Genomic DNA, 27,576 nt, shown 5'->3' with positions numbered 1-27,576 from the left:
AGCTCAGCTCGTACAATAAGTCTAAAATACACTGTGGAAAAAAAATTGTTACATTCATACTGCTAAGTGCAAAAAATGCGCCATTGAAACCCATTCAAACTTCAGCTTTGGTTCCACAGCCATTAAAGCACAAAAACATGCATTGTGTTATTTCTGGGTGTCATTCTGGACTGTAGCCTTGGAATTTGTAATATTTACTTTTTTCGTGTAATTTTTACCATATTTTGCATATGGAGAAAATACATGCTATTTCCACTCGGCGCACTGTCACAATCAGTGTTGCTGCAAATTATTGACACATCTCAGGCTGTGATAATAATTTTAAAAAAAAATCTACTTTGCATGTAGTAAGTACATTTGTTTGCGATTTTTTTTTGTCATCTTAAACATAGTGGCATCATGACAAAAAACTGGCATTTAAAGGATTAAAATTCTGAAAATTAATGAATATTTTCTTTTACGGTTAGGAATAGTGTTTAAATAATAAACTCAATAAAGATAGAAAATAATATTAATGTATAATATTAAATATTTAAAGCTTGATTTTTGAAATAACAACATGTGTGTGTTTAATATTAAAGTGGGCCCTAAGTGTTAAACATATCTAGTTCCATGAGAACTAGCTAAACTAGGGCTACCCTAACCCTAACCCTCGACTGAATGCTCCAGAACACCTACCCAGTGGAATGGAATAATATGGAATGTTGGTTTTTGTTTGTTTTCACTGAGTAATTATTTAGCACCGTCGCTAACACTGGTGGCCTTAGGCTGCTCTTTGTGTAAATTCTTGATAAAATGTGAAACAGCAACAGCAGCAGGAAGTGCTAATGAGGATTGGTTGTTGTGTGTTGGTTGAGATTAGTGACCAGGCACTCGCTGCATCATGCAAAATGCAGTATTTCTGTGCTCCAGTGTGTAGGGAGCACAGTGCATGTGAGATGCATTAGTTGGTGTTTCATCAGCCTTCATGTGAAGTGCAGCCAGCTGAATCATTAATGGGGCTTGTTTAAATGCAGCAGAGCTGCTCTGTTTATAGAAGTGGTAGAGTGCAAGTGACGAGGGACTGCTGTTTAGAGCAAAGAGGAGTGATTCAAGATTTGCACTTTATGTTGTGTGTGAGAGAACAGGCAAATGGTTCATGTCATGTTTTTGGTGTTAAAGATGGTGAGTTGCAGATGTAGAGATTTTTTTGTTATACCAACTGTGTGCACACGAGAATACTTAAAAGAATATCCAAATAAAGAGTCAACCGTCTATGTTTTATCTTTTGACAATGTTTGCGCGATAAAGGGACTAGACGGATTTGCCGTGACAGCAGATACAGCAGATCGACTGACAGATTCCTGACAATAAGGTGCATAATTTTATCTCTCTTTTTTTTGTGCAGAAATTGCCATTGACATGATGCTTTTTACTCTCACTATAGCAATGCCACAACCATTAGTCCCACCCAGATCAGAGTGGTTCCCACTTTAGCCCACCCACTTGAATTAAAATACTTGAATGGCCACACACTGGGCACCTGAATTGGTCTTTTTGGAGAGGGAGTCTCATAGCTGCTTGGTCCCAGGATTGACCCCCACAACAGGCATTTACAGTCATATTTTTTTTATGTTTATCTGTAAGTCTCCCTAATAAATTCTGTATAAGAATACGCATTATAGCTACACTGAACCAACATGTTTGTAATTGTGGTAAAACTCTTAATTGGAAATGACATACCTCACGTCTAAGTATGAAGGGCTCAGCATGGTCCATGCACCAACTTTTTTGGGGGATTGTTGTGGCCTGAAATGCTAGATTTTAAGGCAGCTTTTCTAAATAATTGCAATGAATGTTGCCATGTTTATAGGCGTTTTTCACGCAAATGAATATTGCAAAAGTAGTTGTGATGCTGTCTTGGATTCAGAGCTTATTATTATGAGCGTTCAGTGTTTTCCATTAGTGTGATATTATTAGCGTGCCTGTTTGACGCAGCGCTGAAGGACAGTCTCCGTGAGCGATTTTACTGCTTTCTCTGCCCAGTTAGCACAGGCTAACACAGCACGTTATCTCATCCCAACTTGTCATATTTTGCCACTTGGGCCGAAGCCACATAGCAGCATTTAACATCCGAAACCAAGCCACACTGACAGCGTAACGGATAGACTGTTGTTAAACCTGTCAATAATTGTTGGGTTACACTAGCCGTGTAATACTAACAGTTTTAAATTTTGCCCGTCTTAAATGGTCAAATTTGCGGGAAAGTTTCAGTGATGGAAAAAATTGCAAAGTTGTTGTGATTGCAACATCCAGTAGGGTGTTGACTATCTGACTATCTGCCAATGACTATCTGCATCAGTCAGTGTGCACTGTATATTGTCAGACTGTGATTTTTTGGAGTTGCCATCACTTTCTGACAATGCAGTGAGCACTGTTGACGTCTACACTGGTATGAGGTTGAAGCATCTTTCTTTAAGCTTTTACAGTAGCAGCAGCCGTTGTTCAGCATGTGTGTTGTTTTGTGCTTGCTTTCTCATTCTCCTTTTTTTGGAAATACCCTGTCTATCTGATTGGAAACAGGCAGCAGAGGAAGTGATCGGCTGGGGAATACCACAGACCAATAAGCTAATCATCAACATAGTGCTTTGAGCATTCAGTGCAGCAGCAGGCTGCGATGTTTCAGATTTTAAGAGGCATGTGCTGAGTCTGTGCGCCAGCTGCTGTTACGTAACTACAGAGGTTTGTGCGTGCGGAAGATTTCAAAGCCTGTCCTACGAAGAACCACACAGCAGGCCTTATTGTGCACCCTTTTCCAAAAGTCCATTACCTAAACACTTCAAGTCTTCAGTGCCCATCTTAACTCTTGATAGTTGTCTTCATTCACTTTCCCAACATGTTCCAGAAAACACTAAAAGGCCCCCGTTGAAATAGTGGTCCAGTTTGGCAATGTGTCAGCTCTCCCACCACAGCCGGACTCCTCCACCAAGATAGAGGCACACAATGCAGCCCTGTGTAATTAGTTTATAAAGCAGGGAGCATGAAGTCCTCTTTGGCTCTTATTCATACTCTGACGGCTCATCTGTATATTCCATCCCCCCTCTCCTCTCCAGCAGTTAATTTAAGGAGAAGATGATGGGAGCGAATCCATTAGAAAGAGTGTGATTTAGAGGGTTGTCACCCTCCTCTGTTCACTCCCTCTCCTTATTGCAGTCATTTTGTTCTCCCCCTCACACACACACACACACACACACACACACACACACACACACAAACAGGGACATTGTGTGTGTGTGTATGTACCTATGGGTTTGACTTCTAACTAAATGTTCTACTGTTCTTTGAATTGATGTAAAAGTTGACTCTACAGAGGCTATTCTCCTCTAACATCTATATGTGGAATAACTCGATATCATGGAGGGACATAACCACGCACACGGCCAACAATTAACTCATTAGAACAATGGCAGCGGACATGCAGGATGGTGCCAGCGTTGCTTCACTGGCAGAGGAGGCTTTGATTGGCTACTCTCATCATGCTGATTACTTAGCTATTTCTGTGTGGAGTTGACTGTATTAAGACATTTGCTGGGTAATGCACAAAAACACACAAGCAATTCCAATTTGTTAGACCTCATAGGCTTAAGGATTTTGCGTTGGTGTTTTTTGTTTTTCTGCGTAGGCATGTGTTTTCTAGACAGTCGCCAATATCTGGGGGGAATTGTTCCTATGAGAGCATATTGGGTTTAGGAGTGCATTTTCCATACATGTAGCTGAGGAACGTCAGTCACTTCAGAGCTAATAACCAGTACAAAGAGGGATGATGAACTGAGGTACATACCAAATGAAAATGTCCACTAATACTTGAAATGAACTTGTAGTTAAATTGAAAGATGCGTGGGCTTCCTGTGGCTTAGTGGTTAAGAAACATGACCACAGTGTATTCCATTCAGTTCTGACTTTGGGCCCTTATTGTGAGTCAATAATGTCCTCTCTCTCTTCAATTTTTGCAGTCTATATTTACACTGTACACGATGACGACAGCAAACTTTGGGTTTCCTTTTTCTTTTAAATGCCTTGGTGGAGAGTGTGTTGCAATAAATAACCAAACGAACGATACAAAAATCCATCTATTTGTAGCTGCAAATGTTATAATCGTGGCAGGCCATCACAAATAAATGAATGTGTGGTGAAGCCAGGATCTTTATGAGGTAGTCTTAAATTAAGCTTTGTGAAACATGGAGATACTTTGTACCATGTAGTTGCTTTGCCATCCCCGTCAGCAGCATCCCTCTGCTCTTTCTCCTCCTCTTTCTACTTCAGTCCTTCTTGTGCTGTCTCAACGGCTCCAGTGTGTGTATGCTTTCTGTCTGTGTGTCAGATTACTGTTTTAATCCTGTCACCTCTCTAAAACTGAGTGTGTGTGTTGTGTATTTTCCAATTTTGTTTGCTTGTGTGCTCTCAAATCTCTTTATTCTGTAGATTTTATATCACTGTCTCCCAACGTGGGACAGTTTACTTAAACTCCTTATATGAAGATCATGTGGTGATTTTAGTTAAATGAATTGAATAAAATTAAAGTCTAACTTCTTACGTAATTAACAGAATATGGTTTTAACCACTGACTTTATTTTTGTATTTACCAGATTTGGCAAACAAATGCTATCGCTGGCGATTTAATCACAAGTTAGCCACCTGTCATATGTGAGGGGACACACTGATGTTTACTTAACATTTTGGCACGTAGATAAAGGGCTTGTTGGGTTGGAGCTCAGCTGCCTGGGTGCACCCTGATTAAAGTTATTTTGAGGGAGAGCTTTCTCACTTCTACCACCATCATCACAGATGTGCGTAGTGAGCACATGCTCTGCCATGCTGATGTTCCCTCTCCAGCCTGTGGGAGTATTCAGACCTAGATTTCACACAGCTCTCCCTTGGCCTTTTTAATTAATACCAACACTGGTTTTATTAATGTCTTCTCTCACTCCGCCCTTTGGCAGCTGTCTGTCTGATTACAGCGAGTCTGACTGCTCCCTCAAACCCCTGGAAGAAAAAGGAGAAAAAAATGAACTTGATGCACTCTACTCATACTTAGAGCACACTGTGAACAATGTATGTATGCTCTTTTCAGTACAGCACAGTCTGAGCAGGGGGATAATTGGCATCACCGAATGCCACACTGTGAACATAGCTACGGTTCATAGATGTCAGACACTTTTGTTGGAAGCTTTCAGGTGTAAATGTGTGTGTGCGGCACAGTGTTCCTGGAAAAGAGCATCTGTACTCAGCGAACCTACCTCGAACAAATAAAGGTCTCTTCTTTATGCTTCTGTGGTAGGGAGTAGTGTATTTTTGAGCTCAGAAGTAATGCTGGGAGCAGGAATGAGGATTTGCTGCTTCAACAAAATCAACAAGTTGAGCAACCTTTCTGTCCTTCAGCACCATCCCAGACAGATTTTAACATTTATTGCCAGGACATTTGCCTGTTTTTCCCATAACAAGTAGACTCTCAAACAGTATTAAAGTTTGAAACTATGGCTGGATACCAGCAGAGTGGCTGACAGAGTAAACACACGTTACTGCCAAGGAAAAAGTTACCAGCATGCCTCATGACCGATGGCCAGTACTCATTCTCTCTTACTTTGAGGAAACATTGCCTCTTCAAAGCAGTTTGTTGTGTCTATATGGCTTCGGTGTGCCGCAGTCCAGGGCAAAAAGCATTGTATGCAGGTGTCGATTGATTGGAGCTGTTCCGACATTCCTTGGTACCGGATATTTCTGTCAATACCACAAGGGATCGAGTACCGATACCGAGCCCTAGTCAGTGCTACTGAACCTTCTGTTTGTTGACTCCAATCTCTGATCAGCCATCAGTCGGTATGTGTACATACATATTCAAGTCAAGCTACAGTTTTAGCTCAAATAGGCCATTTACTTGGACTGCTGTCTTTGTCCCAGTATACAAGCACCGGAGGAGAATCGATTTATTGATAGAAGTATATCTGACTCTGCCACAGTAGGTGGAGCTATGCTCCCTTTCAGCTGGCTGCTATTGCACCTTCCACCAGTTGACCTATTACATCACATATTACCATTATTGCTGTTGCATCTCTCCCCCTCTCTCTTCTCCTCTTTCTTCCCCTCTCTTTCTCTTTCCTTTATGTCATTATTGTTATTTAATTGTTATTTATGGCATCTATTGCATGTCTGTTCATCCTGAAAGAGGGATCCCTCCTCAGTTGCTTTTCCTGAGGTTTCGACCATTTTTTTCCCCCATTACAGGTTTTTCCTTAGATGATGTGAGGGTCTAAGGGCAGAGGGATGTCGTATGCTGTAAAGCACTCTGAGGCAAACTGTTTTGTGATAATATGCTTTATAAATAAAATTGACTTGACATGACATACCAAACAAGTTAGCATGTGGCAAACGGGTTGCATGGCAAACGGTAACAACATGGATAAGTTTTATGCGCTGTACATTTCGTAAGCACTCTAACCTTCACTTTCGACTGTTGTCGAGTTTTGTTTTCTTCCATTCTTCTGTTTTTGTTTTTTGTGTCTTCCGTTGACAAATTTATGCTGTTCAACTTCCCAGTCAAAGCCTGGGCCATGAGCACGATGGAGCATGTGCAGAACGCCTAGACCAGTTCAGGTAGGGCTGAGTTGTTTACATGAAGAGTAGTTCAGTTCCCACAGCGTGCACTGAGTGTTCTCCGAAACAACTGGGCCATCAGCAGCACAGCTATATGGGGGTGCTGAAAAGACTGGCACCAACCAGTTTCCAAAAATGCCATCAAAACCTCTGATCTGTTTAGTAGGAAAAGTAGTACCGAAATCGAATATACAGGAGCATACAGGAACGTGTGTCTTTTCTTCGTAGTGGATAGGTGTTAATATCTGTTATTCTTGGTTCAGCATGGTAAACAACAGGTTTACATGTCTGGAATAATGTCTGACGGACTCAGTCACTGGCTGGTTTCATGACTAAGCTGCTGGCTGAGCACCTTACTGACCCTGTGCTGGTGTGGGGCTGCTGCTACCTTGGGTGCTGAGTCATGGAGCTGCCTTGCTGATTACCATGACAAGTGGGAGGTGGGAGGAGGGAGGAGAGGACACTGAGGGAGGTATTTGGCAGAGTGGACCTCCTCTACCTCAGCGCTCCTCCCGCCCTGATAGAAGGCTCTGAAGCTGTCACTGCCGCTTCTTCTCTCCCATTCACAAATCCTACAGTAGGAAGGTAGGCTGGAAACTGCACATGTGCCAGGGGAATAGTGGGAAAAAAAAGGTGGTGGTGCGCACGAGCACAACACACATGTGCTGAAAACAAGCTCTCCGGCAAGAGCGTTGTCTGTTGACAATAGATTAAAGTCATTTATCAAGTAAAAATGTTCAACATTCTCTGGTTCCAGTTTCTCCAGTGCGAGACTTTGCTCTTCCATCTTAACAATTGATGATTCAAAACAAAGGGGAAAGAAAATAGTTGTTAATTATAGTTCTGTAACACTTATTATTTATTTTCATTCTTCCTCGGAGCGAAGACTTTATCTCTTGTTAGCCATCTCCCCAAATTCCTGACCTGGACAATCAAATGCTGATCTGCTGCTGAAAATTGGCAGGTTATGAAAAGCTGACACCTTCCTCCACATAGCTGGACGAAGCCAAACAATGAGATTGGAATGGAAGGTATAAAGCATCCATTCACTGAAAACAACAACTGTTGTGTTTATCAGGAGGACAATGAACAAGATCCAACAATCAATAACACGCTTTGTAAACCTTTAAATGCACAAAGATTCCTTGTCATCTACTGGATGTTTTGGGTGGTGTTACCAGACAAATGTGTTTGAAACATGCTCTGGACAAGTCAGTGTTTGCCACAGAATTCGTTACAGGTTTGTGCATGCAGCACAGGCGAAACTCTTCATGAGTTCTTTCTTTCCATAGCAGCAGTTTGTGACTCACTTGGTGGATAATTGATCTGTCGACCTGTTCAGAGCTGATCAGATCAGATCGGTGGATGAGAGGAGCAGCTGTTTGTGAGTGCCTGCAAACTGTTTGACCCAGCAGAATGAACTGTTAAGCTTCACTCTCAATTCTCCTCATGTTCTACTGCTCCATCTGTGCCTAGAGTAGGCTGGCAGTGATTGGTACTTTCGGTAAAATGTGATTCCTTGTTACACTGTGTGGTGTATTAAATGGAATCAGTTTACTCAACATACCAAAAAGATCACTTGCAGATTCCTATTGTTAGTTCCAGTCAGTTCTTGGTTAATTGCCCAGTTATTAGTTTGACTACATCACAGTAATGAGCCATCCTGAAGCAGATAATATTATTTCTTATCTGAAACTCAAAATCCTGTTCAGGTTTTTAGTATTTCAGGTTCCGCTTCTCTTACTTCTCGTACTTCTCTCACACACAAACATGTACACACTCTGTCTTAGTTGCTCTTGTGCGATTCTTATTTTATTCTTGTCACCCTTTCTGTTTCCTTTCTCACACACACACACACACACACACACACACACACACACACACACACATTATAATTTTTCCTCTGCTTTTTCTCTTTCTTTGACTGTCTTACTTTCTTGGACTCACATTTTCTCCCTCCATCCCTCTTTCTGTGGCCTGACCAGCTGGGTGGAAAGAATCACTTGTTTATCTCTCCCGCTGTCCGTCAGGGGCTTTCGCTTTGCCGTTGCCTAGCAACTGCAGCCAAAGCCGACATTGGCTCCTCACAGTGTGTGTGTGTGTGTGTGTGTTTGTGTGTGTGTGTGTGTGTGTGTGTTTGTGAGAGAGAGAGAGAGGGAGAGAGAGAGAGAGACTCCATGTTTACACGGCAGAGACACAGACAGACGCGTGCCGTCCTCACCGCTCCCCCACAGCTCCTTCACTGCCGGAGTGGCTGCCAGCCTTTGTGTGGCTCGCAGTGTCACAATACACACCTTGGCTTTGTACATCTGAGACACACACACACATACACACACTCCAGACTTGACAGAGACCTACTGATCCCACTGTCCCTCTGCGTCTCCCTGGCTGCAAGACCATAATATGTTGATTTTTTTCAATTAACTGTTAAGTCATAAATCCTTTTATTCCCATGCCAAGAGCAGCATTTTTGTTTTACTTCCATATCTCAAAGATTTTTATCAGCCCAAAATATGGAGGTTATGGAGGTTGTCTTTTTTCCGGAATAAACGGGGGTGTTTATAAAGTGAAGAAATATTTATGTTAATAGTTGCATTCAAGATTTAAATGCATGTAGAATGTAGGCGCATCCTCTTTATCGAAAACAGCAATCCAGCTAATAGGTGAAATCTATGAGCTTTTTGATGAAACTACCAGACGCTATGGGCGTACAACAGCCCAGTAAACAATAAAAAACACTGAAAAATGTATTAAGTCAAACATCAAATGCTGAAATTTACTTTAAGCCAGATTTTATTCAGTCAAACCTTCCTGGCCTTCTATTGATTTGATAAAAACACGGTGTGAATACTACAATACAAAAGCATAAGAAGAAAAAAGTAACATGCAAGGACGGGTTACAACCAAGCATGATACCTGTTTTGCTCATTCAGACCAGACCAGGGTTAAACTACTGTAACCTTATGAAAAATGGCAGTTCAAATTTGCCAGATCCCAAAGAAATGTCACTTGTTTTGTTGGACTTAATGGCCATCCGCAACATGGCATAGCCTGTGCTGTTTGCGTTTCTGCAAAACCATGGCTACAATAGGTTTGTACATTATTTTGCAGCAGATATGTTGAAACTTTGTTTCTCACAATGCTGCGGTGAACGTGTGGTTAGGTTTTTGCACCAAAAACACTTGGTTATGGTCAGGAAAAGATCATGTTTTGGCTTAAAATGCCCAGGTTATGTGGCTTAAATGCTGCTGGGAAACAACACGATGTGTCAGTAAACACCCAGGTTCGGTGTCACAAACTCTGCTCGAACACTGCAGTGTGCCACCAAAAACATCCAGGTTGGGGTAAAAAAGCATCCATATTTTGTGGCTCCAACACTGCAATGTGTCAGTAAGAAACATCCATGTTTAGTGCCACAAATCCTGCTGGGAAATGCTGCAGTGAGCTGCTAAAAACTCCTTGGTTTGTTAAAAAAAAACACCCAAGGTCTGTGGCTCAAACCCCAGAAGAAAATGATGCAATATGTTAGTGGAAAACACTTAAGTTTGGTGTCACAGACAACAGCGGAAATTCCACAAAGGGTCGCCCAAAAACAACCACCTAGTCTTGCCAAGATGTCATTAGCTGCCAGTGCTTCTATCATTAAGCAAATGGCTCTGAAGGTGATCCCAACAGTGTCGTTCACCACTGTTGATGTTGTTATAGCTTTGATGTGGATTCTGCAATCCATGTGAGACAGAACAATTTTTAAAAGAGACATTTATATTTGTTGTTATAGTTATTATTCTTGGGTTTGTTAAACTTAAACAGTTTAATATTTTAGAATGCAGCCATTGTTTCACCAGGCATGCCATTCAAATGAATAATATTTCTTCTCTTAAGGACAGAATAGTGAATAAAAAATTCCCACTTTATCATCCAATGATGGTGTGTGTATGTGTTTCCGTCACACACAAACCTGTCTTGATACCTCTGTCTTCCACAGGGAGCTATGCCTGTGAGCTCCAGCACACGCTGCTCCCTGCTCCTCTACGCTAGATGTGTCTGCTTCAGTCTAACACCGGGCCCGCTCTGACTGAGGAGCTCATTGTCTTTCAGCACCACATCTCATCTTGCATCACCCTCCCCTCCCGTTTGGAGGCAGTCATATGTATCACTGTGCAGAGAGATGCTGGGAATATTTCTTCCTCTTTTGGAAGCTCCACTCCGAGTCCAACAATCTCAACAATCGTGCCCAGGGGACTGCGGCAATGCACTCGTCATCTGTCATAGTGTGAGGATGGAGAATTAGCAAGCTGTGGATGTATATATATGTGTGTGTGTGTGTGTGTGTGTGTGTGTGTGTGTGTGTGTTTGGGGCGGAGGAACAGTGCCAGAGCCCTCCTGAAGCCCTGCTACCAGTGCTGAGAGTTGAGGAGGCAGGCATGTCTCTGGGCATGTGCAGACACGTTTGGGCAAGAGTCAAGCTCTTGCTCAATACCGCCTCCCCCTGTCCAGCTGCCAATCTGTCACTGGTGCAGCAGAAGTGGACAGAGTCAGATTTCTGTGAGCTTCTGCCTTTGTTGTCTTCATTTTTTTTCACCCTGCTGTTATTATCCCTTATGTAACCCGATTAAAGCCAGCGCAGGTTCCTGCAGCAGACTGCAGATAAAAGCACTGGCCTGGGCCAGTGACGGCAGAACGGGAATGAATCGGAGCGTGGCGTCTGCAGCACAGTTCACCTCAGATGACTCGCAGCAGTTTGCGTGTCTGTCTGGGAGTGATGATGTCACACCCGTTATAAATACTGTATCTCCCTCTCTCCGCACCGGCTGACCTCACCTCACATCACTCAAGACCTCAATCCTCTCCACCGCGCTCCACCCACAATCCCCAGAGATGCTCTCCCTCTCTGTTTTCTGTTTAGTTATTTAGCTAATGGGCTGCTTTAACACTGTGTGCATGTCCGTCATGAATCATGGCATTACGGGCTTGCTGTTGCACTCATCCATCTGTGTCGCTGCGCAGCGATTGGTCAGAAAGTGTACGGGAGGGAAAAAGCCGTTTACTGGACCCTCAGCACACTCCATCCATCTCACTTGCACCCTGTCAGTGGATTTAATAGTTTCTGTAGAAGAAGTCACAGCAAAGGCTCCAGCTGCTCAGCGTATGTGTGTGCAGCAAAAACTGTCGCTGCATGCTGGGAAAAACAGCACGAAGAGCTGGTTCATATTGCCCTGTAATACTGTCTTGATTTGGTGACAAAACGAAATCAGATTACTGCTGAAGTGTTGGCGTGTAGCGTGATGTTCATGTGAAGCTTGACTTATTGCCTAAGATTTTTGTTGCATTTACTCCCTTTTTTGCAGTTCTTCTTTCAGATTAGAAATTTTGATTATGGTAAACACTAATATGATGGTTCCCTAGTCTGAAAGTATACAGAGTGGTGAAGTAATGATTCCTAAAATGTGGAAGTCCGTTAGCATTTTAGCACTTCCGGTTCGCTCATCTTAAAGTCTGTAGTTTTTTTGAATGGGTTTTCGGTAAAATGCCTTAAATAAGGTCTGTGGTTAACCCAGGGGAAAGATATTGAGACGTTTTGTTCTGCCTCATAAAATACATTTTTGTACTTTTAAGGTTTTACTTGTCTTAAAAAATGCAGTTGCTAACAAGTGGCTAAATGCGACTACAGTCTTTGTTGGGGACGTTAGACGTCATCACACTGGACACAGAAACTCATTAAACCCACTTGTCCGCCATTACAGCGTTACAGAGTCACACTCGACCTTGTTGATATATCGGTTTATGACATTTTTCTATTATGTTTTAACGTGTTTTTACAGTGTTTGTAGTGGTGACGTTTAAGTCGTGCGACCATGATGTAGTTCGTGTATAGCCTAACAAAAGCTTTTTGCTTCTGGCGATTTCATTTACTCTTCAAAACACACAAAAGTGGTGTTCATCTATGAAGATTTTCATGCTAAACAAAACGTGCAAGTCTCATTACCTTGAGTTCATCACAGAGCTTATTTTTGGCCATAACCGAAACTCCCATTCAAAAATCCCATAAGGTTTTTGACAAGAGAACCAGTGCGATGCTTACTTCATGGTTGGCCTACAAAAATATGTCAGCCCTTCACCACTAACCCCGGAGTCACTGGGGCTAGTTTTTAACCTTAATACTGTTTATGATACTGACCAAATTTGACCATAGCTCTGATATATGAACATTTGCATTGAATATCTGGTAAGTAACAGATGTCCATTCTGTTTACTTATTCTTTGTTCAGCTCTTTTCTTTTGAGAACTCTCCCTTATTGCAGCTTTGTTAATTTAGATACACAAGGGTGAAAATGATGTGTCTACAATAGACACGTCATGTACAAGCTCATTTAGAAGATAATACACAAATGTTTTTATAAGTTCTGACTCTTTCAAGCCACAAAAGGTTGCTACCAGGTCCCAAATAACTAAAGCAGAATGAGAAAAAAAAGCAGCTTCAGTGTTGCTTTGTACAAATGTAACGTGGGAAATTTAGACTGTCCTTAGAGCAGCCACGCTGACAGAGGCAAAGTGTTATCAGGTGACGTAAATAAACTAAACTATATAGCATTATAAGAAACGATAGATGTTTTTTTTATTGTCAGACAATATATTTCGTCATATCACACAGCCTTGCTTCATATTAAAACATCTGTTGGATTTGAGAGCAGCAGCCCTTGTGTTGTCAAACAAAAACAACATTTCTGAACCTTGTACATTTTTTAACCCTTTTGAAACCTGGAGCAGAATCACTTGTCTCTTCTGCTTTCAGATGCCTTTCACAAGCCAAACCTTTGAACTCTGAGCAAATTTTTGCAAATTCTTTCAAAGACATGGGAAAAAGGCAATGAGCAACTTTGTAGTAAATGGTCAACACATGCAAAAAGAAAAAAAATCTGGAAAAACTATGTTAGAAATATCAAGATTACGTGTGTAAAATAATGCAAGAAAGTCATACATTTTGAAGCTTTTTTTCCACTTTTTAAAAAAGTTTTCATGTAATTCTCTTGTAATATTTTACTAATTTCTTGCAAATGTTTAGGTCATTTCTCCCATCGTTGCTCAATATTTTCTTCCCATGTTTTTTAAAAAACTCAAGCCAACTTTTTCAGGATTCAAAGTGTTAAACCCAATCAGACATGAAAAAAAGAGATACAATTGTAAACCTGATGCTCAATATACTTTTGTTGTTATTGTTGCGTTGCAGGCCAGAAGACGTGTCTCCACCTTCATGGCGTGTTCCCCTACATCTACGTGCCATACGATGGGTACGGCCAACAATCAGAGCGCTACCTGCGGCAGGTGGCCTTCAGCATCGACAGGGCCCTTAACGTTGCCATGGGAAACCCCGCCTCCAGCATCCAGCACGTCTTCAAGGTGGTGCTGGTCTCTGGCATGTGAGTGGCTCTTGATTTCTAGCCTTATACAACTGTGCTGAGTGTGAAACAAGTAAAGACTGCGAAACCCTTAAAACTCATGAAATAAGTCCTCCTGATAAACAATGATCCTGGTTTCTATGCAGTGTGTTAATGTGGTCTTTTTTTGTCTTGCAGGCCTTTCTATGGCTACCATGCTAAGGAGAAGCACTTTATGAAGATCTATCTGTACAATCCTCAGATGGTCAAAAGGTAAGGTTACTGCGGATCGATGCAGTTTAATGTGAATAGGGATCATCCCGAGCCTGTTTGATGTTACTGAAGGCCAGACTGTGTGCGCACGACTCCGCCAGCTCACTAAACTGAAATCGATTGCCGAGTATTCATTTGTACAAATTGATTGGCTGAGTGTGTGTGTGTGTGTGTGTGTGTGTGTGTGTGTGTGTGTGTGTGTGTGTGTGTGTGTGTGTGTGTGTGTGTGTGTGTGTGTGTGTGTGTGTGTGTGTGTGTGTGTATGGAAGCACACAGGAAGACTGTGAATTCTATGCCAGAGCGATCAGCATTAGTGGTGACAAGGTGAGCGGAGCTGTGCAGCTGAATTGGTACTTGGCAGAGAGCGAGTGACTCACACAGAGAGAGAGGAAGAGGCGCGAGGAGAGGACGATATGTAACAATGAGATTGGAGAGACGAGAGAGGCGGACTAAAACGCAGACTGAGGAACAGGAAAAAACAAGAGACCAGGGTAAAGAGGACAGCAAAAGAGGATAAAAAGAGGGTAAAGGAGATGAGAAAAAAAAAAGAGGATACTGTGAGTGTCAGGCCCCTCATCATCAGTCAGCACGGAGCTCTGACCTTTAACGGGAAACATGACTCCAGGACAGAGCTTAAACATTCACACAGTGGACGGCTCCACCAAGCAAGTAACTGTTGATGCAAGGCTCTCTGGTTAAGAGACGGTTCTGGATAACAAGTTGTCCTTTTTCTGTGTCTAGATCCAACTTAGATATAAATTAAAAGATAACGTCTATATATCAAAAGAGGCACTTTGCAGATATAAAGAGGATCCTCGCATAAAAGTCAGCTGATTGTGCAGCAGAAAGATGCAAATGTTTGTGAAATTATGGCTTCATGACCAGAGAAGAAACGACTCAGGCATTTGCTTCTGCTCAAAATGTAGAAAACCTACCAACCAGAATGCACTGTGCTGCACCGGACCAATAAACACTCTGCTGGAGGGTGACATAATGTGCCCTCGTCCATGTGACACAATGGCAGCCGGCCTGCAACAAATAATCATGTGTTATAGTTCAACAGTAAGCTGAAACATGTTTCTTAAAACATCTGAAGCGGAAAAAAGGCAACTCTAACGGAATCTAAGTTTATATTTGATTTCACCCCGAGTATAAGAGAGAGGGGAGGAGCGGGTCTGTCTCTTGACCTGCTTGTATACTCTTTCTGCTCGCAGTGGCAGTATGGGTGGTGGGCAATATAACATTGCAGAAGAAGAAGGAGGGATATCTAGGCACTGGTTAGATGGAGGGAAGGTTTCCATAGGTCATCTGTACATACTACCCACATCGTTTTCATGCAAAATGGTTGAAAATTGGCCAAGTATTCCTTTAAAGACCGCTAACAGACTTCACATATTCAGCTAGATTTTGACCCGAATGCGTCGCCACCAACCATCACTCAACGTCGTGCAAGACTATGAACGTTGCGAACGAAGAAAACGATCTTGTAGTGTGACATTATCAACGTTGGGTCTGGGAAGCCCCACGACCCCGATTACACAAGACCAGCATGTCAGAGGTTTTTTGACACCCTGACCAAAGTCAACGATGCATATCCTAATGCCGACCAATACGATAACAGAATGCTCCTGAGGGAGGAGGACGAGGAGTGCAGCTGTTGCTTCGAGCCGTGAGTTGGAGCAGTGAAACTGAGCAAATGTTCGTTGAGCTGTGGAGAGAGCACCCCTGTTTACGTTCAGTGGAGCTAGCGAAGCTAACATACATAACGGCTAATTGGGCTATATTTCTGACATGTTATCACATTCTCACTTCAAGTTGTATTTGAAGGATAGACAGCCCATACTGTCCTCTTTGTGACAGATGGAAGCATCGTGAAAGACGAAAAAAAATGTCAGCAGCCACCTTAATTAAGGAAAACTCTGTATTAGTGGTGGCATGTTGTTAGGAGATATGACCCAAAAAGTTGAGTTAGAGCAACAGATGAATGTGTTTAAAGGCTCATCAGATGCCAAAACAGACTGAATTTTACATCTCAAGAAAGCTACCATGGTGGCCAGGAACTATTTGATCTTTTATAACGTCAATGGCAAAGCAAACAATAGAAAAACAGTGTTCGCATTACGAAGTTGTCTACCAGGAATGTGTGTTCACAAAGCTTATGGGCATGTATGCACAGGGCACCTAATTTTATACTCAGCCATTATGTCAGAGCATAACAAAGCCCTTTACCTGCAGAGTGATGTCTCCATGTATAATTTTCTCATTCAGCTTGTTAAAATTACATCCCAGAAACTTGGAAAGCTGTTGAGTGCAACAATCAAACTGAGTGAGACTGCTTGTTTCCAGGCTGTCGTCAGATATGCAGCATTAGCCCCAGACAGGCAGCCCAACTCAGAGCAATCTAAACTCTTTGATTTCATCAAAACTACGCCAAAAGCAGCCTGTCACTGTGTAGCTAAGGAAAAAATGACTTTGTGTAATTGTCTCTAATAAGTAAGTGTGTCTGTCTCATGGACTAACCTGTGTTTGGTGTAGGGTGTGTGAGCTGTTACAAAGCGGAGCAGTGATGAACAAGAGCTACCAGCCCCACGAGGGCCACATCCCCTACCTGCTGCAGCTCTTCATAGACTACAATCTGTACGGCATGAACATGGTGAACTTGGCGGCCGTCAAGTTCCGCAGGGGCCCGAATAAAGGTAAGGGACAAGCGTGTGTTTTCCTTTGTATTTTCTTTTATTCTAATCCATGGTCCTTTTCTTTAACCCTTTGAAATCCTGAGCTAATTGGCTTGATTTCTTTCAAAAACATAGGAAGAAGGCAATAATAAACTTAAGAATAAATTACCCCAAAAATAGCAATAAATTAGTAAAAGGTACAAGAAAATTACCTGAAAATTAGCACAAAAAAAGAAAAGACAAGAAATGTAAAATTAAAAAAATAAATGAACAAACAAGGAAGTTACTTAAAAAGTGCTTAAGAAATGATTGTTCTGTGACATAATTTTTAATATATAATAATGTTAATTATCAAGTTTTTGAGACATATTTCCATATCTTATTTTGAATAATTTTCTAAATCTACTAAATCTGTTAATTTAATATGCAGGGCATGTGTCTCTAGGATGATTTTGATTTTTTTCCCATGTTTTAAAAAATAAAATCAAACAAATTTGCTCAGGGTTCACAGTTTTAAATACCTGTGAAAGGCATCTGACCAAGCACAAGAGAAGAGCTATTGATCCAGGTTTCAAAGGGTTAACTCTTTAAAACCTGAACATACTGGCTTGATTTCACACTAAAAGCATGGAAAAAAGGCAGTGAGAAAATCTACAAGGAAATAACCTGAAATTAGCACAAAAAAGAAAAGTAAAAAAACATGAACAGGAGAAATAAGCTGAGAAAAGTGATATAATAACAACAAACATTTTGAAGTTTTTCCCTTGTTATTTGATAATTATTTGATGATTCCCTCTCTCTCTCCTTTTTTAAAGCTAATTTTCAGGTCATTTATTCGCCACCTTAACCATTTTGTAGCGCTTTGTGGGACATTTCATGCCAAATTGTTTTTAAAAAAAATACTCAGGGTTCAAAGGTATAAATACTTAAAACTGATGTTGATCCAGGTTTCAAAGGGTCAAATGTGGCTTGTCCAATAGGACCGATGAATAAACAAAACCATAAGCTGATAAATATTAATTAAGTAGACATATACCCAACCCTCTACCTCCTCTGTCTTTGGGGCAGTTCTCAGGTTACGCGTGTCCGCAGGAATGTCCCCTGTGTTGTTGAGAAGATGGCCTACTTCTGCTGTCTCTTAGGACACGCTGCGGTTCTCCGTCTCTGCTGGACAGTGTGGGCAGAGTTGGGTATCTTCCCGCTCGCTGCATTGTTCCCTCTGGCTCAGCAGGGACTGAGAGCAGACGCAGGGGACGGCTGCCATGCCTCGTGTCATATCGAATTATCCCTGAGCTCACGTCAGCCTCAGGATGCCTCTGTCTTTGGAGAACTCTCTCCATTTTTGCCCTCTTGCTTCTTTCAGCAGGTTTTGTTGTGTTGTTTTTTTCCTCTCTCTTGCTTTACTCACACTGTCTTTTCCCTCTTTGGTCACCCCGTCTCTCCCGGGTTCATTTTAGCCATTTTTGCTGTTTTCGTTGCTGCTCTCCAAGGAGGCAAAAGTGAAGTACAGTCCATGCAGACTGCCTCCTGACAACCATTCAAGGAGCTTCTTCCGTACATGAGATTGTTTAAACAAACTGAATCAAAAGGTGTGAGAACGGTAAAGAACAAACAAGCAGATGTTGTGTGTCTGTAGTAGGCACTTAGCAGTTTCAAGACGCGCTCAATTTTGTGTGTCCTGTGGAGCTCTTTCAGGCCTGCAGAATGACGACACAGACACACAGATGAACTGCATGTTCTCCAGTTATGACTAAGAACGTTCTTTTTTTAAATGCATTTATTTATTATTGCATGACAAAAGACAGACCACTGAAAAAAACACCAACATGACAACAACAACAGGAAGTAAAAACAGTGAAAACAGGTCAGTTATAATTTACATAAGGGTCGAGAAAGTTGATTTGAGATGTGTGTGTGTGTGTGTGTGTGTGTGTGTGTGTGTGTGTGTGTGTGTGTAAGCATGTGCCTTAATGAAGTTAATTCAATTTAATTAAAATTAAAATGAATATTTAAATAAATTAAATAAGAAAAAAAGGAGAGGGGGACGAGAGAAGCATATTTCACTACTACTTCTATCATAATAATATTATAATAATAATAATCAGGATGAGTGACGTCCAGCTTGTCTGTAGCAGAGCATAGCCGGGGCGCCATCGGTGACTCCAGAGTAGGTCAGGAGGGTCAGTCCAGCAGAGTCACTCAGCTTTGTGTTTAATTTTGCAGTTATTGAAATTAAGTTTTAATTACTTTGTAAAATTATTATTATTATTCCTTTCCTTTGGATTAATAATCTGATTCATAAGACAAATACTAGGCAAAAATTGCATGCAGCACTTTGTGAAATGTTAACAAAATATTGTGTATATTTGCCAGGCTGATGCTGTTTTTGTCTAATTTTGGCAACTCTGTACACAGCTGTATAAAAATCCATTTTCATCTCCCCTGTAGCATCAAAACAAAGTGATGGTTTGTTCCTGGTTAGTGTCTGTCTGCTACTGGAGACCAAACAGTTTTTACATCTAACAGAGAACATTAGTATTTATTTGGGGTTGTGTTTTTGGCAACCTGACAAATGTAAGACCAATATTTATTCTCATTTAACTCAGATTTGGTCTCTACCATCTCCCCTACTGCAAAGATGTGACTCTCTGCTAAAAGGTCAGCCTTTAGATACTGGGCGATACTGTAGTGCGAAATTGGTTCATCAGAGTTTTTTCACTAAAAAAGCTGCTTGTTGTGGCTGGAAACTATTTTACTGAGAGCCGTGAGAGTTAACTTACATTTGTGTCAAAGTTGCATATTAAAACCTTAACATTGAGCTGAAAGCTAAAGCACTTTGTAGAGTTGAGGGGAAATGCACAGTTGGGTGATAATTATCTGTGGGTTTATCGCTATGTGCGGCCTCCTTTTGCATTACTATAAAAGCCCATTCCCACCACAGCGACAACAAAATCCTGTTAGTCATTAAAATAGGAAATTTTCTCAAAATAACATCTTCCTTTTCTTTTTTTTCTGTCTTTTTTCTTTCCTTCCTTCCCTCCCTCCCCCCAGCACAGGTATTGGGTATTCTTCCTCCACAAACACAAACATTCATACACACTAACAACAATACTACAGATAAACACAACAAACAAAACAGCTCATCTTATCAGTTAGCACAGTACAGAGTACAGAAAAACACAATTTTCAACCTTTTAATAAAAATTAGGCCAAGCACAGAATTATAATTCAATCACAAATCCTAACAATTCATAGCAGACTACGATCGTCATACCAATAAATAGCCATTCTTAATAAGCATCAATCCGAGTCTGACTGACTATGAATTGTACATTATCCAGCCTGTGCTTTCACACATTAAATTCCAGGAAAATGGGGTGATAAAAAAACTTAACTCATTATCCTCCAAGAGGGCTTTCTTCTTTCACCCAGATATATATATTTAATTTGTCAGCATCTCAAAATAATGAGAAACTCTCAAGATAAGGACCAGGTGTTGTTTCTCTCCTTATTTTAAAACAAGTCATTACTTTGAGATACTAACTCACTATTTTGAGATACTCAGTCATTTTAAGATACTTGTACTTAAGAAGATTTTTTAAGAAGAAATTTGATAAACAAAGTTGAGGACGTTTCTCAATATAAAGACTTACCGGATCTTTTTTTTTTAACCATTACATTGTTGAAAATGGGCTTTCATACATTACACATAGTCATTACATCCATTAATCATGTAAATATATTAAATATTGTTGCTTTAAATCAAGACTGTGGAACTTCTTTCTTCCTCCTACAAATGAAAAATTTAAATCCCAGAAAAGTAAAACACACCATGTCTCAGTTTAATATACACTCAGAGGGTTTGCCACCACAGCCTAACCTGGTCTGGTATGACCCGTATCTTATAGTGACTATTGTTAGCTTCGGTAAGCAAACTGTAAATAGATCGCAGACCACCTAACATAGTCCAAGTCATAACAAAGGCCAGATCACTACATGATAAATTATATACAATATCTGGAAGATGTGTATTTCTATAAAAACCACCACATAAAACAAGATTGTAAGTGTAAACAACAAAAAATGGGTTTGTTACCTAGAAGCAACATGGTATCATAGAGGGGTAATAATATGTTTCAAACATGTTCTCACTCTTTAAAAGTCGGGACAGTCAGTCACTGGGCCTCCCAGTGGGAGTGGCAGACTTAGGGTTTCCTCCTCAGATTTTGGGTTGAACCTGACTCTCACAGGCCCAACTCCACTTCCTCCTGATGGAGGCTAAACCCCTGATTGCCAGCTCTGTTTGATCACAGCTTAGTCCTAATCTCAGACCCCCGCTCATCATCGCTGATCAGCCCTCTTCCCCTCCTGACACACACTCCCAGCCTTCACATGTGAGCGCCTTAATGATTCAGGACAGGAAATTCCACTCTTGACTTTAATAAACTTCCTTTTTTTTTTTTTTAAATCCTCACGCTTGACTCCCCTCCGACTAAAGCAGGGTTCCCATGTTTGATCCACCTTTACACTGATGCAATCAATGGAAAGACGGCTCCAATGCCCTGAACAACAAAGAAAACTAAAACACCCCAATAATAAGTACACCTGTTTACATTTTCTTCTTCCCTCAAGCTCACACTTGAAAGCAAGTTCTTAATCTGGGATAAAGAGAAGAACGATAAAAGGGAGTGGACTGGTAAAATAGGCTACTTTCAGATGAATAGAAGACTTAATGTGTTTTGAAGTCCACCGCACAGCTGGATCACCCAAAACCACAAGGAGTGTGTCCTTGAAATGACTAAACAACAGTGTGTGTGTACCTATGCCCATCTGGTTAACAGCATTGTTTCAAGGACTATTGTCTTACTTCATGTACTTCTGTCCAACAGCAGAAGAAGTCCAACCGGGCGGGAAACATGAGCATTCAGACCACGAGAGAAAAAAATAGTTCCTTACTGAAACTGCTCACAACAACATCTGACAACTCGCAACAAAACGATCTAGACTGATAAATAGCGCTACAGGAAAAAGGAGAAATATGTGTTTTTGATTTTGGTCTTAACCCTTTTAAATCTGGAGCAACATTGCTTTTCTTGTGCTGCTTTCTGATGCCCTTCACAAGTATTTAAACTTTATAATCCTGAGCTAAATTAGTGCAATTTTCTTTCCTTTTAAAAAAAAAACATGGTGGAAAAGGCAAGAAGCAACGTGGTAAGAAATGTTTCACAAATTGCAAGAAATAAATAGATTAAAAGAAATATTTTGTAACAGCTAGGGATAAATGTCTCAGGAAAAAATAAAAAAGTTAGGGAAAAACTAAATGTACAGCTAACTATCAAAATTACATAATCAAAATTGTTCGTGGACTTTTCTAAGTCCTGGTAAATGGACAGCTTGGTAAGAAATGTTCCACAAACTGCAAGAAAGATTTAGAAAATTATAAGCTAGGGAAAACTACATAATAATAATAATGACATATTGAACGTTATGTCACGGAATAGTTTTTGGTTCTTGTTTGTCTTGTTGGATTTCTTTTCTTTTCTTACTCATTTTCAGGTAATTTTCTTGTACTTTTTCCTCATGAAATCAATCAAGCACCACATTGACTCAGGTTTCAAATTGTTATCTGTCCCTTTGACACTTTTTTTTACACTTTGACCCATAGTTTTGAGATGACATTCATCTCATTCATATATGCAAATGGTGAACTAATCAGACTTATATTTACACTCATATTTGCCACAAAAACATACTGTTTATGTTAGATATTTCCCATTTGAAAACAAGTGATGATTATGCTTTTTTTGCCACAAAAACCAGATACCAGATACCAGACATCTTTTTACTGTGTGTCTGTGTGTGTTTTCTAGAAGACGCACCAGCGGCCCCAGACAGGGAAAGTCCCAGCAGTCGGCCCAGCATCAGCCCCTGGAAGAGCCCCATCACCTCCAAACTCAACGACAGCACCCTGGGGGGCACATTTGTCCGCTGGGAGGAGAACGCCATACCCTGGTGAGTCCCATTTGCACAGCCTCTGCTGCATCAGCTTTTAAATATCAGACATCTTTTTTTAATACTATGGACAGCTGTAGCAGTCAGTTCAGGTCAAGCTGATGTGCACCTGGTTCCATTCATTCTACAGCTGAGGGTTTGCGTCATTCTGGTCTTCTGGTCACACTCGTGCATTTACCATCCACTCTCCATTTTAGTTGGTAGCAATAATGCACCGTAACGTTTGTTTGCCAACAGCCATAAAAAGAAGCAGAAGAAGCATGCACAACAATGGCAGTCTCTGGACAGAAAGACAAGCTCCACTGTTTGTTGTTTTTGGCTGAATAACAAGAAAATCGCAAAAAGAGAAAATATAAAGTGCGACCGCTTACCAAGAACAAGATTAGGGACGGGGAGTACATTTCATTGATGCCAGAGATGAGAGATTTGTAACCAGAGCATGTACAGCTGGTGCGCTTGCAAATAATGCAGTCTACATGGTCAAAAATTTTGGACTGAACTCAGATGTCCATGTAGCCGTGGAAATTATGAACTGGTCTTCACTGTGAGTTAATGTCCCCGCAGTGAAAGCTGAAAACAGGCCATAACACCCCATAATTTACTTGAAATTTGCTGATGTAAATTTTGTCATGATTTCTAAAGGTTTTTCTTGTTCTTACCAGTCCTCCTGTCTCATTATTGTATGTAATAAAAAGGTAACATAACAATAATCAAAACTGAAAATGATAAACAAAGAATAATCTTAATTATCCCATTTAAATGCCTCGGCGCTGGCGCTGGCATTATGTTTTCTGATTGGCCATGCGGTCCATTTTTGTGAACATATCTCAAGAACACCTCGAGGGTTTTTCTTCAAATTAAGCACAAACGTTCAAGTAGACTCAAGGATGAGCTTATTAGACTTTAGTGATCAAAAGTCACAGTGACCTTGCAATCGTCTCATTCTTGTGAACGTTATATCTCCAGAACACCTTGAGAGAATTTCTTCAAATTTTGCACAAACATTCACTTGGACTCAATGATGAGCTGATTAGATGTTTGTGGTCAAAGGTCAAGGTCACTTTGACCTTGCATTTGTCTCATTTTAGTGAATGCAATATCTGAAGAAGATTTCCTGAAATTTGGTACAAACGTCCACAAGGACTCAAGAATAAGCCGATTAGAATCTGGTGGTCAAAGGTCAAGGTCACAGTGTCCTCATAAAACGTGTTTTTAGCCATAACTCAAGAACCTTGGGTATCCACTTTGAAACTGTGCTGATTGTTACGATCTTCTGTGCTGCTGGGGGTGAAGATGTGTGCGAAGCATCCATGTTTTCACAGTCATGGATGTAAACTGTAACTGCAACTTAACTGGTGTGCAGAGCCGTGCAACCTCATGGTGGTATGTCTAGTATCATAATCATTTAGCTTTCCGTGCCTCTTTTGGCTTATGCACCATAAAATAAAATGTTGCCTTACATAAAACAAAAAGGTTCAAAAGTCAAACTTTCTTTTATCGTACGAAAAAAAACAAAAACATTTTTAACTGGTTGTGCAGCAGAATTTCCCGTAGGACCTCTTGAATCATTTTAGTAGAACTTTTCTTTACGAATGTCCTGTTGTATGTGTTTGCCTGCAGCTCTTTGGTCCTGGATGAGGTGCAGAAGCAGAGCACCTGTGAGCTGGAGGTTGATGCTGTGGCTGTGGACGTTCTCAACCGCATGGAGATTGAAAGTAAGATCACTCACCCCACCTGCTGCCCCCCCCTCCACCTGTCAGTACTTCAGGTCACTCTGACACAGTTGTGGGCTTAAGACAGCAGAGAAAGGTTAAAGATCATCTGCTGAATCATCAGTGTTTAAGGTTCAGCACGTTTGGCTGAGACGACTGATAGAACGCAGCTGCTCGGAGCGCCTCCCTCCGATCATCTCCACGCGTCAAATCCATTTGCAGCCCCAAACACAAACTCTGTGGAGCTGACCTGACACCTCCCGTCACAGGGGAGCAGTGAGGAAGAGATTAACTGAGATGAGGGAATCCGAGATGGGAGGGATATTCCACTGAAGTGAACAAAACCCGTAAAGCAGACGGCATTATCTGACAAAGCCATGCACACCCACAACAGATGCAGCTATCGCTTCTGTTTGGTTTTGCATCTTTGTGCAGAATGTGCAGAAATCTCAGGATTTAGTGACTTTGTTTTTGGCCTCTTTGTTGCAGTTTTCAGTATTTAAAGGGTTTGTACATCTGGATGTGTTTTATTTTAGTCTGTGAGTGAAAGAGAAAGCCTGTCCTTGTATTTGCCATGGTGGAAAAAAAACACGTGGATCACAAAAAGGAAGAGGAGTCACCACATAATGACAACAAAGCTAAAAGCTTGGCATCGTTTTAAATAAAAGAGCACATGGTTTCTGGGTATTAAAGTCAAACTTTTCTCCAGCGGGTAAATGCTCGCTGGTATTTGAAGCCACAGGAGTGCAGATGTGTTTTTTCTTTTTTTTTTTGGTGCAGCTTTACAAGAGCAGGATGAGGCCCTCAGGTCAACCCGAGAGAGCCAGTTCTGCTGAATGTTTTGTTTGTGTTTTAACTCGCACGGAGGCTGTAAGAATGCAGCGAGTCCCTCTGATTTACATCAGGCTGAATGCAGAATCATAAACCACAACAAGCATCTGCCTTAAAGAGTGGAGAAAGGAAAGGAGAGGCCACTCCAGGGCAGGCAAAGCTCGTGTTGTGACTCATACTTTTCCATCTGCTGTGTAACAGTGTATTAAAACTGCACTGATGAAAGTGTAACTACAGTATTGATGGGGTGACCTTTATGGTTAAATCTGGCGTCGCTTTTTAATCGTCAGTTCTGCACGACATAAAAACCCGTCTTAGGTTAAAAACTCTTTGTATAGACAGCAATAAAGTATGATGAGCTGACACACTGTGCTGTGACTCTCCTCTGTGTCCAGATCAGATCGGCAGGAACCCCGGCCTGCAGGCCATCTGGGAGGACGAGAAGCAGAGGAGGAGAGAGAAGAACCAGGCCTCCCAGATAGAAACACCTGAGTCACAAGGTGAGCACAGCCACAGCGGAAACTCTCTGATCATTTGGTACTCGAATTCTTTCAAAGGAAGCTGACAGAAATTATGTCATCTGATTGTAAAGGTGCCAGAAATCCTTACAGTTGCTTTAGGTTTTGATGAGAATTTTAGTTATTGTCAACAAATCTCATGTAAAGACCAAGATGTTCCAAATTATTACACAAAACAGCAGGTTACTGTCGTTTTTAGGTACATTTTCTGAAATAAGAGTAAATAGTGCATTTGTTGGGGACTATTTTTAGCAGCGGATTAATCCACACTGGGCACTCTAGTCACTCAGTGTAATGCTGTGACTCACTGATGTCTTTTTAATAGTTTTTGGACAACAGTGGAGCTCTGTGGCACAGAAGAAGGAAATATATCAGGCTTTGATAAAAACACAGTACTTCTTAGCAGAAACAGTAACTGTTAGTTCGTAGTTAGTGATTGACAATGACAGAAGTAGTTTCACAAAACTTATCCTCTGAGGCATCATTTTAGTCTTTTTGAATAGTAACATTGTTCTCACTGGGTTAATTGCTAAATTCTGATATTGTGGCAACGATTCTTGAAAGAAGTCCAATGGGGGAAAGAAAAAGGAGGAATCAGATGGGTTTTAAATAAACTTATTTGTAAGAGTGTTGTGGAATTAGCTGAAATTTCAATGACTCAATGAGGATTTATTGTCACATGCAGCAGACACAACAGTGAAATTGAGTTGCCCCGGCCCGACAACCGCACTCATAAAAACAGTTTAAATTTTAATAAAAGAACAATTAAAAAAATAGTAAGGCTGGCAAACAATTACATTTTTTTAACTGTGATTAGTCATATTTTTTCAATCAAAAGTTTTCAGTTCCATTATTTTTCATTAAAAAACAGTTTTGAAGTCCATATTGACAAGGTAAAGCGATTCCCACCAGATTATCTGACCTTAATTGCATTTTGATTAACAAGTTAATGCTAACAGCGCCAAAAAAAACAAAAAAAAAATTGTTAAGGAGTCCCGCTGATGGCAAGCACCAGCGGCTGTGCCGTTTTACATGAGAAAAGTACTGACTCTTTGAAATGGGACTGGGCTATATACCTATTGTGATTTAGATATCACCTCAGATTTTGGATATTGTCTTATTGTTAGTGCCTTAAAGGCTGCAGTACAGTAAAGTGATATGATTTGCCATTATCCACTAAGCCAGTATATACACATTACTTATTATTTGACAAAGCACCCTACACGAATGCCACTATATTGACATCAGGGCATTTGGTCAAAAATATAGTGAAATTTGATTTTCTCCGTATCGCAGAGCCTGACTCTGAAATGTCTTAGTGGAAAACGCTGCACAAGACTGGTTCTGGAGATGTAAAGATTATTTCCAGGCATCAGTACTCGCCCTAAAGGGGCGCTCCGTTCGAGTGTAGCCGACTACAGCACAAACACAGTAGTAGATACATTCGTACCAGACGGTGGAGACTGACCTCCACGAGTTTTCCTCATCAAAGAGAAGATTACACATACTATCCATTATAAACATCCATCACGGTTAATCTGCCAATGTC

At 41.0% G+C, this 27,576-nt stretch overlaps 1 protein-coding gene across 1 annotated transcript in view; it reads left to right on the top strand.

Annotated features, from left to right (window-relative positions):
- The window catches only part of rev3l (REV3 like, DNA directed polymerase zeta catalytic subunit), a 95,440-nt gene that overhangs the window by 29,822 nt on the left and 38,042 nt on the right, over positions 1-27,576 (top strand). The window contains exons 2-7 of the mRNA XM_042503379.2: positions 13,859-14,048; positions 14,205-14,279; positions 16,815-16,975; positions 22,825-22,966; positions 24,587-24,681; positions 25,905-26,009. Of these exons, the coding sequence (XP_042359313.2) occupies positions 13,859-14,048; positions 14,205-14,279; positions 16,815-16,975; positions 22,825-22,966; positions 24,587-24,681; positions 25,905-26,009 (768 nt within the window). The remainder of the gene's footprint in view (positions 1-13,858; positions 14,049-14,204; positions 14,280-16,814; positions 16,976-22,824; positions 22,967-24,586; positions 24,682-25,904; positions 26,010-27,576) is intronic.

The sequence above is a fragment of the Plectropomus leopardus genome, chromosome 16 (assembly GCF_026936395.1).
Source record: "Plectropomus leopardus strain MGB_pleo_1.0 chromosome 16, ASM2693639v1, whole genome shotgun sequence".
In the NCBI taxonomy this organism is placed as follows: domain Eukaryota; kingdom Metazoa; phylum Chordata; class Actinopteri; order Perciformes; family Serranidae; genus Plectropomus; species Plectropomus leopardus.
Note: the sequence above shows the minus strand (reverse complement) of the source record. Positions and strands in the feature narration are given on the sequence as shown.